Genomic DNA, 20,423 nt, shown 5'->3' on the forward strand with positions numbered 1-20,423 from the left:
CCTGTGTTTACTTACTTCTAGAAAAATAGCAATGGGAGATATGAATGAAGGGGAAACTAAGTATGACTTGGAGGCACTTATTAACCCCCTGACACCACTTTATCTTATTATCCCAAGATACATGCCCGGGATAGTATTAAAACTTGCATGGCCTTGAAATTAAAAACAACTCTTCTAAGATGGAAGCACATTTTTTCCCCTACCATTTCAAATAGTAGAAGTATCTAAGCATAAGACAAATGGATGAAGGCATTTCAAGTTCTTGATGTTTTCCAAAGTAATTCCCTTAACCCCTGGACAGACTTCTCAAATCATTGCCTTCATAGTGAGACATCCACCCACAGCTTGAATTCTCTCCAAATCTTATCAAAGATTTAAAAATAACTTTTAAAATAGCACTTTAGACAGTCACATTAAACAGTTCCTGAGAACAGATGACCTCAACGGTATTTCTTAAAGAATACTTTCTACTATTCAACTTGTTTTAGGCTCTATGATTCTAAAATTTTTCATTTTTTAGAAAAAGCAGAAATGTGTTTCTTCTACACACAAAAGAAATAGAGACAGTCACAAACATCAAAGTGTTGACCCAATAGAAAAATCCTTATAAAATTATTTCCTGTAGAGAAAAGTTTCCCAAATCTCAATGATGATAAGATTAAAAAGAGCTGAATGTTAAACTGATTTTTAAAATGAATCAAGACATGCACAAGAATGATCATATAAGCTTTATTCTTAAAAGCCAAAAAAAATTAAAGGAAGGAAGGAAGGTAGGAAGGAAGGAAGGAAAAGGAAGAAAGAAATGAAGGAAGGAAGGAAGGAAGAAAAGGAACAAAACTTGATCAACAGTAAATGAGTAACTTGTAAATGCACACAATAAAATACTTCACAGCAATGAAAAAGAATAAAGTACTGCTATATGTAACAACATGAATGATTTGCAGACATGATGCTAAGCAAAAGAAACAAATCTCAGAATACTGGTTACCTTTGAGAGAGATTGACTGGGACGGATCATGAGGGAATTTCTGGGGTATTGGAAATGTCTTATATCCTCAACTGAGCTGTGTTTTCATTGTTTTATTTGTATGTAAAAATTTATTGAGCTGTATACTTAAGATTAGTGAACTTTGGGGCACCTGGGTGGCTCAGTCAGTTAAGTGTCCGACTTCGGCTCAGGTCATGATCTCACATTCCGTGAGTTGAAGCCCTGCATCGGGCTCTGTGCTGACAGGTCAGAACCTGGAGCCTGCTTCACAAAAGGCCTCTCCATCTCTCTCTGCCTCTCCCCCTCTCACACTCTGTCTGTCTCTCTCTCTCAAAAATAAATTATAAACATTAAAAATTTTTTAAAGATTAGTGTGCTTTATCACATGTAAATTATACCTCAATTAAAAGTAAACTTAAAAAATGAATCAGGTTTTGGATGTGGATGTTTATCAACTACATATGGATCCATTAAGGGCTCTGTAGAAAGTTTGAGTTTTGTCACTACAAATAAAAATTAATATAACATATTTGTATTTTACATTGTCATTAAAATTGTCCTTGGAGTAATAGTCTTGATTTTATTCATTAAATAATATTTTTGTTGTTTGTTTTTCAGGAAAACCTCTTCATGTACTTAAACCAAACAATCTACATCAAAGTTTGAACGATCTTGGATGCCTCATGTTTATGTACTTCCATACTATTGAGTCCTTTTTTGTTTGAGAGCTGGCTATGGGTGTAGTGAGAAGAAAATGACCTTGAAATTGTTAGATCAGTACTGGAATCCTTAGGGGGGAAGCAAATCACTCCTCCTTTCTGAATTTCTGTGTTCTTACCTGCAAAATGGAGACGATGCCTCCCTCATAGGGCTATTGAAAGAGTCCATTGAGAGAAAGTTTGTAAAACTCTTGGTACACACTTTTTAAATGGAAACTACTGCTAAATGAAAGAGAGCATTTATCTCTTTGTATTAAAAAGATCATGGCATACAGTCCCAAGTAGCCAAGCCTCAAAGATTTACCTCCGAGAAATGTAGGAAAAGCCAAAACTTTTGCCCACATATATTAACAATAGTATAATCTCTGGCTCAGCCCTGAGCCTACAGTGGGTCTTCACTTCCTCCACAGCCTTTTCTAATATCTCCTTCCTCTCTGGCCTTCCATTACTAAAACAAAACATTCCTTTGCTTCTCTCCTAGGAGCTTCCTGTCTACCACCTGAATGTTAGTCCCACTCCAGGGCCCGGAGCCTCTGCTTCTGCCCCCAAGAGGCTGCCTGAAGCATCTTTCCACCAAGGCAGATAGTAGTTACCCATACTCCAGAAAGTGACATCTTCTTTACATTTTTTTCCAATAAAATAACTCAGTTACAGTTTGTGAAAAATAAACAGCCAGCCATGAATGAATGTACACGTCCACAGAAATGGAAAATAAATGTAACTGAAAAAGTCTGCTGCTTGTTTATAGTTCAGTGTGAATAAAACTCCAGCCCTAGGCTCAGTAGCAGGCACCAAAAAGAAGTGAACATTGGAAAATTCTTTCTGTAAACTCAAACTTGCTTTGGATTTTTATGGCACTGGAGGATAAATGTGAGTGTATTACTCACAGAGATGGTCCTATTGGCATTTAGGGCAAGACAATTCTTCCCTGTACTGTATTGCGCGGCACATGGTGAGGTGCTCAGCGGCCTTGGCTCCAGCCATTGAGGGGAATAAAGACGCCTTCAGGGAGGCAGCATGGTTGAAAACCAACTACAGCTTGGCATTGTCTCCCTGGGGGTGGGGGATGTTACTGCCAATGAAATGGGAACTCAGAATGTAAATTAAGTTTAGTTGCAGGAAAATACATAATTTTTTTTGTTTGAGAGGGACAGCGCACAGAAGGTGGGGGGGGGGCAGTGGCGGGGGGGAGAGCCCATGAGTTTGTGGATGGAGTTTGGTACTCATTAACTCCTGTCTGGTGGAAGGAATTCAGGCTTGGGAGTGGGGCTGCCATGGGCAAATGTGTAACACCTGAGGGGACACCAAGCATATCATACGCACTGCAGATTTGTGTATTTATTAAAAAATGTTACCGTCAGTAAAGGTATCTTGAGAGAGAGGCAGCTGTTCCCAATTTGGACAATGATGCCATACTGACTAGACTTGGCCCTGACAGGGAGTTTGAAGACCTTGGGATCTATGCTCTTATTAGATGTCACGTCATTGCTATGCACCATTCCCCCATCTACCATAAGAGGACGATGTAAACCTATCAGAGGCTGGTAAGACAGCTAACTGAAAAGAAGAGAAACGCTAAGAAGAAAATTAATCCCATCTTTTAGAGAAAACGTATTCATGACACAATTTTCAATTTAAAAACAGAAATTTGGAAAAATAAAAATCCTGGCGTTAGGACGGAGGTTTCCAAACTATCTCAGTCCATGAGCCCTTAGTGCCTCAGAGCTGTTTGGAAATACCAAACAATTCTGTTTACTATGTAGTAAGGTCCAAACAACTTAAGTCCTAAAAACTCAGGAGCATTTTTAAAAATAATGCACATAGGGGCGCCTGGGTGGCTCAGTTGGTTGAGCATCTGACTTCGGCTCGGGTCATGTTCTCACAGCTTGTGTCGGTTCGAGCCCTGTGTCGGGCTCTGGGCTGACAGCTCAAAGCCTGGAGCCTGCTTCAGGTTCTGTGTCTCCCTCTCTCTCCACCCCTCCCCACTTGCCCTCTATCTGTCCTTCTCAAAAATAAATAAACATTAAAAATTAAAAAAAAATAATGCACATAAAGTGAAAGAAAAATAATTTTATGTCATTTTTTAGTAATCATACTTACTAACAGATGTGTTCTACTCTAGCACAACTCGCCTTCTCAAACTTTGGAAGCAGAGTAAACTCTGCCACCGGCAATTCCTGTTCCACATGGATTTCCACTGGGTACTTCCTTTTTATCATAGTAATTTTTAAAAACCTAGCTTTCCAAAGATACGCATCATCTAAAGGAATATAGCACAATCTAATATTGAAATGTGAACTATTTCAAGTACTAGTTTGTGCAATGTCCAAAAGATGTCAAGTTTCTCAAAATTTTAAGTGTCTCATGATGCCCCCTGTGAATTTGCTGTAACATCTCATTCCTGGAACACAGCTGAAGACAAATGGATTAGGACAATGAAACCCTAGATACATTGAAAGTAACTGCGGTAAAGGTGTTTATAATGGCCTACCACCGATGGCTCTGGTGATCTATGATTAAGTCTGAAAGTCCAGCACTCAAGAGCCTGTTTATTTCTTCTTGGGCACTTGAGATAATGTCTTTGAAAGAGTTTTAAAAATTCTGAAGTGCTGTAACAATGGTAATTGCAGAATTAGCTGCTGAAAGAGCTGTCTACTAGAATGTAGGCTCCAAGAGGCCAGGGAGTTTTGCATCCTCAATGCCTAGAACAGTGCCTAGTATATAATTGGTCCTTAATAAATAGTTGATGAATTAATGGATAAAAGAAAAGAGGGCTCATTGACATTTTGACTCTTGGTGTTTTTAATAGCGTTGTAAGGTTAGTGTTGGTCTTACGCTTTTCTCTGTATTTTCTCAATTCAGTTAGTGATCTTCCTAATGAAACATACGTTGAGGTGTGGTTAAAGATTACATATGTACATAGAAGTGCTCAGCAAATGATTGATTTTTTATAGGGAGGCAAAGTAGGGTGGTGGCAAGATATAAGCTTTGGGGTTGGACTAATCTGGATTTGAACTGACTGGACATTCACCAGATTTCTATGGGTCTCAGCTTTTTCGTATGTAATATGGGTATAAACATCTTAGCATATAGGATTGCTGTAGGGCTTAAATGAGAAAATGTATGTAAAGAACTTAATGCAGTGCTTGGAACATAGAACGTATAGATAGGAGCTATTATCCCAAAACATAATTTTCACTTTACTTAGCTCATCTCATTCCTCTGAAGGTAAATTTCAGGACATATGAATAGATCGTATGTTATATGTACCAGACTACCTCATGTTACATACACATGCTACCTCAGGACCTTTGCGTTGGTCTGGAGTGTTTTTCTGACAGATGTCCATTTTCTTCCACTGAGTCTTCTCAGATTTACCTTCTCGATGAGTCCTACACAGAATTTCCATTCATAATTCACAAGTCCATCCCCTTACACCTATCACCTTTTAACATACTACTTTCCATGCCATTTATTTTTATTCCGCTCTTACAAGAATATAAATTCCAGGACAGGGATTTTTGTCTGTTTTGTTCTCCAATACCTTAGTGTCTAGATCAGTGCCTAACACAAGGTAGGCCCTCAATAAATATTTATAAAAATTGAATTGTTGGTTTAAATATATTTCCACTGAATCTTATGCTTTTTAGTTTGGACCCACTATTTAGTTTGTCAGTATGATTCTGAGAAATTATTACCTGCTTTCATCCTGCATCTTTCAGTGTGACCAATCACCCACATTTCATGCGACCAGCCACACGAGGGGAAGTGCCAGGAATCCATCCCTGTTCAATAACTAGCTGTGTGAATCTTGGCGATTTACTTAGCCTCTCTGTTTCTTGGTTGCCTCACTTATAACTGAATATAAAAGCCATCTCTACTCCACAAAAATCTTGTGAGGATTCAATGAGTTAATGCACATGAAGTGCTTACAATTAGCTATTGTGATTCTATTTATAGTCAAATCTAGGCCCCTCTTCCCTGTAATCCTGCTCGAGCCTCTACTGCTCCCTGTTGGGAAATTCATCCTCTCGTACTTCTTTCATTTCCCATATCTTACACATCAGGTCTGAAACTATGAGGTCTCTTCAGCTTCAACTCTTCTCCATTATTATTATTTTTTTTTTTCTCAACGTTTATTTATTTTTGGGACAGAGAGAGACAGAGCATGAACGGGGGAGGGGCAGAGAGAGAGGGAGACACAGAATCGGAAACAGGCTCCAGGCTCTGAGCCATCAGCCCAGAGCCTGACGCGGGGCTCGAACTCCCGGACCGCGAGATCGTGACCTGGCTGAAGTCGGACGCTTAACCGACTGCGCCACCCAGGCGCCCCATATTATGTTTTTTTTAAAGCATTTGCTATTAGGCCCAAATTGCTTTTTGGATCTCCAGGTAACTCTGTCACGAACCTGTGCCTGGAATAAAGCTTTCATGTTTTGACAATGTGAGCCTAAGGAAAACCCCAGTGGAAACAAGGGGGAAATTTTTCCTCCAAGTAGCTTTATTCGACTTTAATCCAAAGCTATTTTAATACTTACTATCATTTATCACCAATAATCTACCCCATTTCATTTAAGGGGGTTTTTGTTTTTAGATTTTTAAAAACCCTGTCCCTCCTTAACATCTTGGGTTGTACTATTTTAAAGAGAAAATAATTTCAAGTCTTCTAAAACACTTTTTTTTTTACCATGAAACTAATTTATAAAATCCCTAACATGTATATGCTCTTTGAACTTCATTCTGAGGCCAGAGGAGAAGAAAATATCCTCTTCCTGGAAGGGCTACGCTATCTTAACTTGGACAGCGTAAAATCTGCCCTACCTCACACCACCAGTCTCAGGAAAAGGAGGCTGCCAGCGAACTTGGCTAAAGGTGGGGAGGTAAGAGGTCCAAAGGATTAAATTTCCAGCTCCCAAAATAACCTCTGAGCACTCCTGCCACCTCCAAATCAGGTCCTGCATGCTTCTTCATGCTGGAAGAGTGCCACCTCTCTGGCCTGGTCCCAGAAAGCCCTGTGGAGCCCTGGATGGCCCTCTGTCTCCACAGAACAGCCCCCTAAAGAGTCTGGGGTGTGCACTGTATTTAAGGTAGACATACAAGGTGCATCTCTTCTTATACTCTTATCATTCTTCACTTTCTTTAATGTCCTCTTTTTCTTCTACCTTCTCCTCCACCTGCCTTTAGACTAGTGGAGGGTCTCAGGACAGTGTTTTCCAAAACTCAGTAATGTGAGTACCACTGTCCTATATCCTTCCCCTGCACCATGTCTGAATCCCACCTGTATTATTTCTTTAAGTTAGCTCACTTTTTCACTTACATTTGTAGACACTAGCTATTAATGTATTGCACTGTTTTAAATTTAAAACCATTTTCATTTGCCATAAAACAGAAGGCTCACATGTAGATACAATTAAAACAAAACTACATAGTACTGGAATTTTAGTTGGATATGGGGGCTTGCTTCAGGCCTTATGACTGGGTCTACTCTGTTAGGTTAAGGAATTCTGGAGATGTATTAAAGACATATTAGTAGCAGAGTGAGACTTGTGCCTTGAAATGGAGACTGGAAAGAAGACCAAAACGAGAGCAACTCTCTCATCTTCTTTTGAAATGCCATATCTACATATAACAAGCATTCCCACTTTGGGAAATATTGCTTTGTTGAATTTTAGACTCACAAAAGGCAAATAAGTTTGTGAAACTTGATAAGTCTCATTTCTTTCAAGCACTGAGTACATTATTTATTAACTGTACTCAAAAACTTGTTGCACATTTTTTCTCATTATTTGTGCCCAGCTTTTGACCAACTACCGCAGTGTTTTTGCATATGACTCCTGTGGATCACAAAATGCATAAAGTGAATGGATCTTTGGAAGCCATCCAGCCCAAATGCCGAGGAAGATTTGCCCAAGGTCACACAGAGAGTGGTCTAATTTTTGTGTTCCTTGTTCCAAGGAACAAGCTATCTCGTCCCTCAGGAGTCTTCATGAAGGGCTGCCTGACTGGAGGGAAGCCAAACCTCTCGCCTCCACTGTGTTGACTACAGTTGCCATGGCAACGGCGCATTGTTCCACGCCTCGTCTTGGTGACGTCAAGATAACAGCATCCAATGGGAAAGTAGCTCGGCGTCATGCACCGCCTTTCCCGGCGGGCACCGCCTTCGCAGCCGGGAGAGAAGCGTTGACTGTGTGGGGAAGGCTGGCTCGGGTCGCGGCCGCGGCGAGTTACATCCTTTTCCAATCTGTCCGCGTCCGCCGCCACCCGTGACGGAGCCAGGATGTTCGGGATGCTGAGCAGCAGCTTTGAGGATGATCCCTTCTTCTCGTGAGTGGGGAGGGAGGGGCGGGAGCCCACGGTTGCGCGGGAATTCAGGGATCTTGAAGGGAGCTATTTTAAGGGACAAGAGCGAGTTAAAACTCTGAAGAGGACGAGAGGGAATTTAAGTAACTCCGGGAGGCGGTCTGGAGAAGAAAAGGACTCGAGGCCGTGAGAGGGAAGGGAGAAGAGAATTTAGGGGTGTGGGAGATTGGGGAGAGAAGAATTGGGGGGGCTTGGGGGGGAGAGAGGAAGACTTGGGGGTGTGTGGGGGGAGAAGATTGGGGGGCCGTGGGGAGGGAGAGGACTTGGGGACGTGCGAGGGAGGGGAGACAAGGATTTGGGGGCGTGAGGTGGGGAGAGGTGCGAGCCGGCCCCTGGCACTGGACTTCGGGTGCCCGAGCGAGTTCCCGCGTTCAGAGGTTCGCCTTGGCAGCCGCAGAGCTTTGCAGGTGACGGTAACTGCCGTTTAGGTGGAATTTCTGGTGAGAATTATGCTTAGAGGACCCTTTTCACACCTGTTTCGATCCCAAATGAGGGGCAGGGAATGTCTTACAAGATGACAATTGTTTGTAAAGGGAAACATTTTTAAAATAGCATTTTTCATAGTATGTGCTTATGAGAGCACAAGAAAGTTGGAGAGTTATGCTGTCCCTCACCACGGAGTGGTTGGAAGTTGCCATGTTCACTGTTTGGTTTGTTTCTGCTTGCTTTGTCACAAAGCTAGCCTTGTTTGTAAAGGGACTCCTTTTTCTGCCAAAGTGCAAATAGGACAGGGAAGCAGAGGGTGCATTTAACACCGCAGGTAAACAAGCATCAACCCTGTGGACAGTCCCAAGTGAATTAACGTGATGCCTTAGGAAGAAGGCATCCAGAACTTAGTTACTTCATTATAATGTAGTTTTCTTGGGGGTGGGTAGGTTGTCTGTGGGTTTTTTTAGTTCTTCCTTTGGCAATTATATAAAAGTAGTACAATCTAGTTGAATTCCCAAGACAGGATGATTTGTGATACTTTTTTGCCCAAATGTTTTGCCAGTTTGAATTTTGACTTGCTGTCCTAATTTATTTTAATCAATTAAATTCTTTATGCAACTTGGAGACATTTTTTAAGAAGTTTAAAATGTTGACAGTTTACCACATAGATTGTTTCATTGTTTTTTTTAAAAAAAATATCATGGTGGCTTAAATGTGTTAGTAATATTTTAAACCAAATAACATAAAAATAATAATTGAAAGGATAATTAATGGTAAAAAAGATGAAATGATTAACATAGAAAAATATAATGATTAATATTTTATTCTAAAGATTATTCATTAAAATTTAGGAGTGTGTGGATTCAGGCAAATTTATTGTGCTGTTGTAGTTAACTTGTTTGGGAGCTGTTGGGACATTTACAATTAATGTCATTTTAACAAATTTTAAATTTTGTGCTATATTATGATTTGCTCTTGTAAAAGCCTCTGAGAATAGGGACTAAATATATCCATAGATTAGTTGAGCTGTTGAAATGGTTCCTAAGTAATTGTGACAGCAGTACAATGGGTAACAGTTAAGAAGATTATGGTAGACAACTTTTGAGTTGTATTATGTCCTTGATTATATCAAAAAGAGCAATGGCCTTAACTAAACCATGAGTGTATAATTAGTACCTTCTTTAAAACGTCTCGCAAAAGTGTAATTTAAACTCTTGGGTAACTGTCTGAGCAAAAGCAATGAACCCAAGAGTCAGGGTCAGAAATAGTAACAGATCACAAATAGTAGGCATACATCAAAGAACACTCTTCTCCATGCTTAGGATGGAAAGGACCATCAGTTATAACTCTCCATAGACTTTTTCAAATGCAGGCAGCCGTTTCATATAAATTGAGAATAAAACTATTGTAATTAACTTTATAAAATAGATGCATGCTTATAATTTCGTTGCTCCACATTTAACTATATAAAGAGTAAACATAATTGGGTGGGTAGGGGAGTAAAGAAGAAAGAGAATGTGAGTTCCTATTTATTTCCAGTAATCTGTCATTTGACACATCCCCTTGACCCCAACCCCAAACAAAATGAATATCCATTACTCAATATAAGTCAAACATAAGGAATTCATAAAGATGGCAGACTCCTTATCAAATCATCCACTGACCTTAAAAAACACAGAAAGGTTCTATGCCCACCATCTTTTGTACAAATATTAGCCCTATTACTAACATTATGTGTCATTGGGGTCCTTTGTTGCTAATTTAATGTCTGACATGTAGAAAGTATTCAGTAAATATTGTTTAATGATAATCTGGTGTCCTTTTACCCTGTTTTTTTTTTTTTAATTTTTGTTTTTCAACGTTTATTTATTTTTGGGACAGAGAGAGACAGAGCATGAACGGGGGAGGGGCAGAGAGAGAGGGAGACACAGAATCGGAAACAGGCTCCAGGCTCTGAGCCATCAGCCCAGAGCCTGATGCGGGGCTCGAACTCCCGGACCGCGAGATCGTGACCTGGCTGAAGTTGGACGCTTAACCGACTGCGCCACCCAGGCGCCCCTTTTACACTGTTTTAAAGTTAATCTGGTATTTAGGTGATTGCTGAAAGGATTTGCATTCAACATATGCTGTTGTTGATGTTGACACTCCCTACTTTGAACACTACCATTGTCTAAATAACCATTAGTTCAGTTCAAGGATACCAATATAAGCACACAGTCTGATTTACTAATTATTCAAAAGTGGGCAAACAAAAAATACTTTTTGGATATAAAATTAGAATTATTAAATAATTTGAGACTGGTAAAATACTGTAATCAAATTGTCAAATGTTTAAAAGATTTGAGTTAAAAAAACAATTAAAATCTATAGTCTTGATTCAAATATGTTCATTTTAATTTTTTTAATTTTTTAATTTTTTAGAGAGAGTGCAAGAGAGAGTGGGGATAGAGAGAGAATCTTAAGCAGGCTCCGTGCCCAGCGTGGAGCCTGACTCAGGGCTTGATCTCATGATCTTAAGATCATGGCCTGAGCTGAAATCAAGAGTCAGACGCTTAACTGACTGAACCACCCAGGTGCCTCCAAATATGTTCATTTTCAATGTTTACTATAAATGGTGTGTCTTAAATGTTTCATGAGAAAATTAGACGGAAACTTTAAAAGTGATATGTTGAAGGTTAGTGTTTTATTATATGTTTGGAACCTTTTGGGGGGGGGGATATCTGATGTTGCAAAACTGAAATTCAGTGAAAATTGCTGTTCCTTCTTAACTGAATAATACTTGTAATTTGGGTCAGAACATAAAAGCTGAAAACTGGCATTTCTGGCATGCAGTTTGCTTTCAAGAATATCACTTTCCCTTCTCACTTATGTTTGCTTAATAAGAAATAGAAATGCGTATGTATGGACAGGAAAATTAATTTGAGGTTAAAAGGGTTTTGGCATCTATACTGTATCCTAAAAGCATTGATTATTTAGTACAGAAGTTTACATATATCTGGTATATAGGTCTACTTTGTGCAGAAACATGAACTTTGCATCTTCTGAACTACAGAAGGAAATTCTGATCATGCAAGTCTACAAAGAACAGCTATGTTACCACATATCAGCCGTTAGATATTAAAGGCTCAGAAACAAGTTGGCAAATCTATTGGCCTTAGTTTTAATTGTAAATGTTAGCCTTTCGGGGTGCCTTGGTGGCCCAGTCGATTGAGCATCCGACTTTGGTTCATGTCATGATCTTACGGTTCATGGGTTCGAGCCCCACGTCGTGCTCTGTGCTGACAGCTTGGAGCCTGCTTCGGATTCTGTGTCTCCCTCTTTCTCTGCCTCCCCCCCCCCCCCCCGAATCATGCTCTGTCTCTCTCTGTCTGTCTCTCAAAAATAAATAAACATAAATAATAATAATAAATAAATAGTTAGCCTTTCCTTTAGGGCACCGTATGTGTTATGACCAGTCTTTCGTCAAAGAACCCCTGCATATTTTCACAGGATGTTACTTTTTCCCATCTCTTTGCTCTCAGTAAGAGCTAAAACTTACATATCTATAATCTCTTTAAATAAAAAAAAAAATTATTTTGCTCTTTGGAGGTAGTTGAAGGAAGTTGAAAGCTTTGATTTTTTTTTTTAATGTTTATTTATTTTTGAGAGAGAGTAAGCATGCATGAGCAAGGGAGGGGCAGAGAGGGAGGGAGAGAGAGAATCCTAAGCAGGTTCCACACTGTCAGCATGGAGTCTGACATGGTGCTCAAACTCACGAACTGTGAGATCATTACCTAAGCTGAAATCAAGAGTTGGCTGCTTAACCAACTGAGCCACCCAGGCAGCCCAACCCTGGCTTTGACTTAGTCACTGAGTTGAAAGTGAATACATTCCATGGACATTTCATTGACTGATATTCTCTTGAATAAGAATATTGTCATAAAACAGGCAATAAAACAAAAGCACCTTTCTAAATAAGCTTTTGTGAACAATGAATGTTTGGGTTAAGGTTTGGATTTTCAGGATCCCATTTTATGTTAAGACCTAACAGCTATTGTGATTTTTAGCACCTAAAAGTTTGTTCTCAGAAATATTTTAATATAGATATTATAAATGAACTTCACAGATTTTAAGATCATATTTTATGGAATGAGACACTATGAGCTTTGAACTGAAAGAATTTCTAAAGTAGACTTTTGGGGCATTCTGTGGTTCATTAGGTACAAACCATCGAATTAGGAGCTAAGGAGCATAACATGATATGACATAGTTGCTGGGTCAAGAAATGGCATTTGGTAGCATCTAATCATATCATAATGCTTAGTTTTATCAGGAAACATTGTAAAAATCCACACAGAAGTAGGGGAGTACTTAAAGGATGGGAGAGGCCATAGTCATTCCTACAACCCTTTTAACATCAAAGGCTTCTGCCACATCACCATTTTAAACTGTGCTTCTAAACAGTGGGGAAATAAAGACTTGCCTATGGAAATGTAATTCATTCTTCAAATATTTCTTAGGTTTCTATTATAGGCCTAATGCTGTGGACTGTATTATAAATTTGTAGAAGTCATGGCCCATACCCTCAAGATTCTCTTTTGAGTGTAATATGCATTATTTCTAGTGTTAAAACTTAGATCACTTTTGGATTTTCTTTATGGACCTGTATACCTCATTGGAACTAGGGAACATTTCTTTATCATCAAGAGAGCAGTAACAATCTGCTAATAACTTTTTTACCATCACTGTGTATAGTGGAAGGAAGGCATTCCCTTGATGAATGGAACTGCCATGTCAATTATCTGAGACCCATATGTTTAAAGAAAAATATATTCCTTTTTACTATATTATTGTATTGGCCAAATGAAATTGTAACTGGCCATATATATATATATATATATATATATACATACACACATGTATATATATATATACATATGTATATATACATGTGTGTGTGTGTATATATATATATATATATATATATATATATTCCTGAGAGAGAGAGAGAGAGAGAGTCTTAAAAACAGGAACTTATTTTGAAGTAAAACATATTATCCATTAAAAAAAAAAGCCTTGGGGCGCCTGGGTGGCGCAGTCGGTTAAGCGGCCGACTTCAGCCAGGTCACGATCTCGCGGTCCGGGAGTTCGAGCCCCGCGTCAGGCTCTGGGCTGATGGCTCCGAGCCTGGAGCCTGTTTCCGATTCTGTGTCTCCCTCTCTCTCTGCCCCTCCCCCGTTCATGCTCTGTCTCTCTCTGTCCCAAAAATAAATAAAAACGTTGAAAAAAAAATTAAAAAAAAAAAAAGCCTTTTGGGGCACCTGGGTGGCTCAGTCGGTTGAGCTTCCAACTTCGGCTCAGGTCATGATCTTGCGGTCTGTGAGTTCAAGCCCCACATCAGGCTCTGTGCTGACAGCTCGGAGCCTGGAGCCTGCTTCAGATTCTGTGTCTCCCTCTCTCTCTGCCCCTCCCCTGCTCATGCTCTCTCTCTCTCTCTCTCTCTCTCTTTCTCTCTGTCAAAAATAAATAAACATTAAAAAAAAAGCCTTTTATGTTGAAATTATTCCCAATCTAAAAAAAAAAGAAATTATTCCCAGTCTGAGTTAAGTTAATTTTGGTCAGGGGGCAAAAATTTATTTTTCCTAGCTTGTGATAGATAAATAATATGAAGTAGAAAAAGTACATTTGGTGTCAAACATCATCCTGTTTGGTTGTGGTTTGTGTTAGCAATCTTAAAAGAGGTAGTATGGCCATCATAATAGCATAAGTAAATTTTTTCTTATTTAAATGAAAATGCATCCTCATGGAAAATCTGAAAACTATAGGAAGTTTGGTAAAGGAAATCATGCAACCAAGATTTTAGCTACTATCATTTTGGTGCACTTCATTTCCATTTTCCATATGTGAAAAATATTTTCCAATATTAGAACAAAGCTTTATGGTCATAAATACACTCTTTTCCTCAACATATACCACAATCATTTTCCTAGTCTTTAGATATTCTTTAAAGCGTGAATTTAGTGTCTGCAAGTATTGCATCCTGTGGATGGACAAAGAATATTTTTAAAATTTTATTTTTGAGAGAGTGCAAGTTGGGGAGGGGGTGGAGGGAGAGAGAGAAAGAGAAAGAAACAGAGAGAATTTCAAGCATGCTCCACACTCAACATGGAGCCCGACATGGGGCTTGATCCCATGACTCTGGGATCATGACCTGAGCTGAAATCAAGAGTTGGATGCTCAACCGACTGAGCCACCCAGGTGCCCCTTCATATAAATCTTTGACCACGTTTCAAATTATTACTTTAAACTAGTTTATGTGTATGAAATGACTGGTTTGTAATATATGAACTTTATAAGGCTTCATCATATTTCCAATTTATTTTCCTAGAATGAAACATCAGTTTTCAAGAGAATAATATGAATAGGTAGAAAAATATAAAAGCAATTGACTTCTCACCTGAGAAAACAAACTCTGCATTAGGTTAATTTTTAAAATCATAAAATAGCTCCTTGCTACCACAAGAGATTTTGGCTTTAATAAAAAAGACTTTAAGGTTGAACAAGAGAACTTTTAGTCTTATCTCTGAGCAGCTGCTGTTCTGGGTAGACAAGAACTGAACTCACTTCAGGGAGGGCCCATCCAGATTTCTTCCTGAATGGTTCGGACAGGTGCAAAAGCCAGACTGTGAGCCCAATTTTGTCTTAATGCTTTTTCCAACAGGCAGCCTTTTGTTCATGTCACTCAAAAAACAAAGACGTTTTTAACAGTTGTTCTATATATAAATATATCTACTTTATTTAAATAAAGAGATATGGACAACATATTAAATGAGCCACATTTAGTTATTGAATTTGTAGCCCAATTATAATGCAATCAGAATAATAAATCTTACTAAATTTTACGTTCCTATAGGAAAATAATAGCTGTTAAATACTCACTTATTCATAGAACAAAATCTAGTATTCTCTGAAGTATTTTTCTTTTTTTTAAGGTTATTTTGAGAGAGTGTGTGCTCACGTGAGTGGGAGAGGGGCAGAGAGGGAGAGAGAATCCCAAGCAGGCTCCGTGCTGTCTGCAAAGAGCTCCGTGCTGTCTTCAAAAAGCCCCATGGCGGGCTCAGTCCCGCGAACCACAAGCTCATGACCTGAGCCAAAATCAAGAGTTGGACTCTTAACCAACTGAGCCAGCCAGGCACCCTTGAAGTATTTTTCTTCATTGCAGTTCAAGCTCATCCACATATCTAAAGGGAAAGTTGACTGGTTTTCTCAAGTGACTGCATATTAATAAGAATGAATATTTTAATATTTAATATTTAATATTTTAATTAATTAATAAAATATTAATTAATATGTAAATTAATTCATTAATATTTAATGAATATTTTAATATCTACACTTGTACCCATGTTCTAAGCTGTAAATATCCAGTGAATATAGAGCTCTAAGCAAAAGGACTGTCTTTTGGATCATCTGCTTTAAAATATCAGGTAGTGTGAAATCCTTTAACTCCACATAGTTCTTTTTCTTTTTGTTCTTCTAAGATTTTTTTTAATGAAAATTTTCAAACACATACTACAGAAGTATAACAATACTGTGTATTGGGGCACCTGGGTGACTCAGTCGGTTAAGCATCTGACTCTTGATTTTCTGCTCAGGTCATGATTATGCACAGTTCATGGGATTGAGCCCCGAGATGGGCTTTGTGCTGACAGTGTGGAGCCTGGTTGGGATTCTCTCTCCCTCTCTCTCTCTGTCTCTCTCTGTCTCTCTCTGCCCCTCTCCTGCTCACCCTCTCTCTTAAAATAAATAAACTTAAAAAAACTTAAAAAGCAATTCTGTGTATTTGTCACCCAGAATTTCAAAATTTATACCTGCTTTATCTGTCTCTATTGCTGCTGGTGTCTCTAATGTATTGTAAAGCAAATTCAGATTTCTTGTCATCTAACCCCTATGTATTTCCAAATACATTTCTGAAAAATATGGTCATCTAACATAAACACAGTACCATATCACATGTAATAAAATTAAAAGAATTTCAATTACTTGGTATCATTTGACATTAAGTATCATCTAGATATGAAATATTTTGGAATAACCTAGTTTTTGAGCTAAGAATTAGAAAATCGTTTCTTAGACAACTCATTTATGGGTCTTAGAACTACTTGAAACTTGGGGCACCTGGGTGGCTCAGTCTGTTAAGCGGCTGACTTTGACTCAGGTCATGATCTCACGGCTCATGAGTTCGAGCCCCGTGTTGGGCTATGTGCTGGCAGCTGGGAGCCTGGAGCCTGCTTCGGATTCTATGTCTCCCTCTTTCTCTGCCCCTCCCCCACTTGCTCTCTGTGTCTCTCAACAATAAATAAATGTTTAAAAAAAAAAAAAACTACTTGAAACTCTGTTCTTTTAAGTAAAAAGTGGAAGATCCAGACACCAAATTCTGATTCTTTAATTATGAACTTAACTTGATCTTCATATCTTGTTTTTTTGAAGCATAAAACAACTCCCTTTCTGCTCTCCATTGTGTTAAAACCTAAGGTGCTCATTGTGTACAATTGATCTATTTAATTTTTAAATTGTTACAACTTCCTTGTAATGCTAGTTGCCTATACTGTTAAAATAGTGATTCTGAAATCCTTAACAGGTGGAAGATTTAGGAATAGTAGTCTCTTTAATTTTCTGTGCCTATCACTTTTATCAATAAGACAGAAATCCCAAACTAAAAATGCCACAAGAATTCATGGAAAAATGACCTTATTTATGATATTTTTCTGCATTGTATGTATGATATCTTTACTTCTTTGTTTCTTATTATGTTAGTGTGTTTTTAGTTGGAAAGGATGAAATATGTATACTATCTAAATAAAGCTAATGTCTGGGGTCTTCATTTTATTTTACTTTCTGAGTGAATTTGGTACAACTGTGTTTTTTAAGTTACTACCTATCATTTATCTAAAATGACTATTCATCCTGAGCGATTCATTTACTAATTTGGTTAAGAATAGTTTAATTTTCCTGTAAAAATTTTTTGTATTCTGTTTCATTAAGAGTATCCTTAACCTGCACACACTGGAAAAAACACTTTCTTTTAGGACTTTGCATAAAATTTGTCAGTGAGGAAGGAAGAGGCTGGAAAATAGAGCAGTGTTACCAAGTGGATCAGTATGTAAAGGATAAGAGAGTTATGGCAGGAGAGTAAATGCAGAAGTAAGAATACTAACATGTTACAATTTTTTAGAATATGGATTTGTGAAACATGTTTTGTAAAGTGGTTATCAATCATCTAGACCAGCAGTGGTCCTAATGCAGAGATGGTTGGAAATTATCATGTTGGTAAGGTATGTAGAGGATCTGCTATTTTTCTGCTATATTTTTCTGTTTAACCGTCTCTTTACTCATTTGATATTGGGCAAGAATAAACAGATCTGTAGAATAAAACAGTCTGGAAATACTCTCATATATAGCCTCCCTGTAGGTTCATGTAGACAATATTTATTACTTATTATTTTTAAGATTTTATTTTTAAGTAATTTCTACCCATATCCAGCATGGGGCTCAAACTTAACCCCAAGATCAAGAGCCACACACTCTACTGACTGAGCCAGCCAGGCACTCCTCATCTTTTTATTTTTTAATATTTTGTAATATTATCAAGTGCACCTGGGCAATGGCACTGCTTTCTGAGAAGATTAAATTGTGATTGATGGGATTATTGGCACCTTGTTCTTTATTTTTAGTAAAACTTCACTGCTTAGATGTTGTGTTTCTGAACTGCAAAGCAGTGATCTAATTTACTTAAGCACAGTAAAAAAAAATCCTTTAGATAAGTTAAAAGCACTCACCTTTGCACCGTATATGGTAGAATCAATCATTCACAACATTCTGTGTAATAAATTTCTACATTCATTTTCAGGAATTATGTCCCAAGTTTAATTAAAGCAAAAAGGCCTCACAACTACATATTGTTTTGGAGTACAGTTTCTGCCTTAGCATATTTTTAAAACTAATGCCTAATTAATAACATCTGGGAAATATTAATTTATTAAACAAAATTTAACAGCATCTCACCATAAACTTTGACAAGTTAATAACTTTAGGGTTTTCACAGAATAAGATAAATTGGCATACTTTATTTTACAGCATTTTAGTGGGATTTGCGAAGAGATAAGCTTTAGTACTATTAAGAAAGAAAAACGCATTTATACAGCCTGGAGTGAACATTTTCATTTGATTTGGAATTACAGAAGTCTTTTCTCATATCAATTTTCCATATTTACATATGCACTATAAGACTTTTTAAAACTTTTTAAAACTTTTTAAATCTTAAAATTCAGTAACATCCAACATTTGGTAATTAATACCTTATTTTATAAAGTATCTAGGTGCTTTACATTTTCAAAAAGGTGTTTTTGGAATATGTAATACATGCTTATGGCAAAAACTCAAAATGTATAGAATACATGGACAAAAGACTCCCTCCTCACAATGATGTGAATATACTTAACACTAAACTGTGTGTTTAAAAATGGTTAAGATGGGGAAAAAGCTCAGTAAATTTTATGCTTATGATATGTGCACTTTTCCGTATGTGTTGTCCTTCAATAACATGGCTTATTGAGACCAGGAAAAAAAAGGACTCCCTCTCACCTCTGGTCCTTTGTTACCCTCCCTGCATGCAACCACTGTAACCAGTTGGCTGCATTGCTTCCCAGGGATATACGCTATATATTTATAAGCATATATACATGAACTTCTTGTACAAATGGAGGTATACTACATATCTTGCTAATGGAGGTATACTGTATATCTTGCTAATCCTTCCATGTCAGCACATAAACATCTGCCTTGCTCTTTTAAAGGTAGCATAATATTCCACTTAAATTCTTTTTAGAAGTGCTGAAAAGTTTTTTAATGACTTTTTTCCTATCCGTTTTTCATTATTGTTCCATCAGTAAAGAAACCTCTGTGGGCTAGGTAATTTTGGACATAGAGTGAACAAGAGAGATCTGTTCCTTTTCCTCAAGAAGCTTTTAATCTAGTGGAAAAGACAAGCAATATTTTCTGTATGTTATTTTGTTTCCAATAGTCTTTACTTATAAAGAAGGCTTTCACAAATAACAAGACTATTTTTAGCATGAATTTTTAAAAAATGTCTCCTTTGATTCTCAATAATGGTAACCTATGCCTTCTTTTTGAGGGAAAGAAAGTAGAAAAGAAGATAGTGAAGAGTGCTTTAAAGAAAAATGATAAAATAGTTTGAATAGTCAATACTACTTAGAAGTGCTGGAATGGGATTAAAGCTGACGAAAGTAAACCTTCCTACCTACATTAGTTCAGTTGCAGAAAACAAATTTACTCTGGTGACTTTAGGAAGAAACTTTAGGAAGAATTTATTACAGGACATTAAACAGCTTAGAGAATTGTTGTGATGGCTTAAGAAACAGACTCTAGATTAAACTTTCAAGAATGACTCCTAAAGCCAAGTCACAGATCTAGACCACCAAGGGCGTAATCGCCAATTCTCCCATTAGGAATTGTTGAATTGGAAGGCTGCTGCTACTGCTGCTGGCTGCAAAGCCATGGTGTCCCTGCTAGGTCCCATACTAGCAAAATGGATTTCCCTTTCCTGTTCCCCAGTACTCATAAACTCTAGTGATCAGACACTTGGAGTTCTGCTAACACTGCTACGGAAAGACTGTGTACTTCTGTGATCATGATTACCAAAAAAGAGAATAGTACATACAGACTCTTTTGCACTTTTACCTTCCAATTCTCAGATAATGGCCCGTAAGTGGCAGAACCTAAATCCAGAAACTTTGCTGTAGAGTCCACAAAATTGTCTTAAGCTTTCATATATATATATGTTTTATTTATTTATTTTGAGAGAGAGAAGAGAGCAAGGTGGGGTCAGAGAGAGAGGGAGAGAGAATTCCAAGCAGGCTTCACACTGT

At 37.9% G+C, this 20,423-nt stretch overlaps 1 protein-coding gene across 5 annotated transcripts in view; it reads left to right on the forward strand.

The window, feature by feature from the left end:
• The first annotated feature begins 7,855 nt into the window (after window positions 1-7,855).
• The window catches only part of MLF1 (myeloid leukemia factor 1), a 37,497-nt gene continuing 24,929 nt past the window's right edge, over window positions 7,856-20,423 (forward strand). For 4 of the 5 annotated variants that reach the window (XR_007155606.1, XM_047875015.1, XM_047875016.1 and 1 more), the window contains exon 1: window positions 7,857-8,031. Coding sequence is in view for 4 of the 5 variants with exons in the window: in XM_047875015.1 (XP_047730971.1) it covers window positions 7,985-8,031 (47 nt within the window). In the remaining variant the exon portion in view is untranslated. Of the gene's footprint in view, window positions 8,032-20,423 lie in introns of all 5 variants that reach the window. The other variant, XM_047875018.1, reaches the window with a different exon arrangement.

The sequence above is a fragment of the Prionailurus viverrinus genome, chromosome C2 (genome assembly GCF_022837055.1).
Source record: "Prionailurus viverrinus isolate Anna chromosome C2, UM_Priviv_1.0, whole genome shotgun sequence".
Classification (NCBI taxonomy): domain Eukaryota; kingdom Metazoa; phylum Chordata; class Mammalia; order Carnivora; family Felidae; genus Prionailurus; species Prionailurus viverrinus.